At 43.4% G+C, this 1,303-nt stretch overlaps 1 protein-coding gene across 1 annotated transcript in view; it reads left to right on the top strand.

Moving 5' to 3' along the window:
• LOC118326929 (voltage-dependent T-type calcium channel subunit alpha-1H-like) overlaps positions 1 to 1,303 on the top strand; it is a 28,366-nt gene that overhangs the window by 8,009 nt on the left and 19,054 nt on the right. The window contains exon 9 of the mRNA XM_035660095.1: positions 415 to 570. Coding sequence (XP_035515988.1) covers positions 415 to 570 — 156 coding nt within the window. The remainder of the gene's footprint in view (positions 1 to 414; positions 571 to 1,303) is intronic.

The following is a 1,303-nucleotide window of genomic DNA, read 5'->3' as shown; positions in this document are numbered from 1 at the left end:
ATACTTAATTTGGAGGAATTTCCCTTTCAATGTAGTATCATTTCAAAATTAATTCAGATGAGAGTCAAACAGCAGCTGCTGCGGTCACCAATAGTAGCACTGACGATCTCCATTATTTCAATTGCTCCAATTTCGGAGTGCTCAAGCTCGTCTTTTCAACAAAATATATAAACTCTCCCAGTGGGCAGGTAAGATACGCTTCACAAGCAGAGGGGGAGGAAGAGTAATGAAACACGCACTCCACAGGAGCTCATTTAACACTGATGAGCATCATTACTGTTCAACTGACAATGAGATATTAAAGGAGGAATCTACTCTTATTATTCTTCTTATCATGCTTACAGCTACTAGAAATGTTTGACAGTGTATTTTTCTTCTCCCCACCTCTCTCTTCACATCTCCTCCCATGTGCAGATCCTCACCCAGGAGGACTGGAACGCGGTGCTCTATAACGGGATGGCCTCTACCACGCCGTTGGCTGCCCTCTATTTTGTAGCCCTAATGACCTTTGGCAACTACGTTCTCTTCAACTTGCTTGTAGCCATTTTGGTTGAGGGCTTTCAAGCTGAAGTAAGGGCAAAGACGCAGTTTTATTTGAGCTACTTAGAGAATGAGGCAGAGAGAACGAGACTAATTGAGCTCTGTTGTGCTGATGATACCAAAGCTGCTTACAAGAGAATAATCTCTACCATCCTGCCTGTGTGGTTTCTCCCCTCTCTCTCTTTATCCATCACTTTTTTTTTCTCTTTCTTTCTCAGTTGTCCTCCCTTCCCCTCTCTCTGTCCCTGTCTCTCTTTCTATCCTGTTTTCTCTCTTTCTCTCCATTTTTCTTTTTCACTGACACACACACACACACACACACACACACACACATACATGCTATACTCTCCAGGGTAGGGATGTGTTTGATATCGCCTGCCATTCACAGCTGGTGAGCTTTTGTTGTTTAGTTTTCATCTTTTATCTCCAGCATCAGAGAGCACTTGCTCTCTCTCTCTATCTCTATCACACACACACACACACACACACACACACACACACAGATACCCTTTGCCAAAGCCGTCTGCCTCCATCTTTCTGGCGTGAATTTTAATTAAATTCAGTAAAGCTTTATTGGCGTGACTACAGGAGATCGCTGCCAAAGCCATGCACATAACTCAACTAGAGAACACTGGAGATTCCCTCTGCCCGTCTGCCTCCCACTCTTTGTCCCTCAGTCTTTTCCTCTTGACTTGATCATATTTGTCGCTTTTACAACAGTCAACAGAGTGACAAAAGGAAGGTGATGTTGATGAAGATTATG

The sequence above is a fragment of the Morone saxatilis genome, unplaced genomic scaffold (assembly GCF_004916995.1).
Source record: "Morone saxatilis isolate NCDOM2014 unplaced genomic scaffold, NCSU_SB_2.0 Contig17, whole genome shotgun sequence".
Classification (NCBI taxonomy): Eukaryota; Metazoa; Chordata; class Actinopteri; family Moronidae; genus Morone; species Morone saxatilis.
Note: the sequence above shows the minus strand (reverse complement) of the source record. Positions and strands in the feature narration are given on the sequence as shown.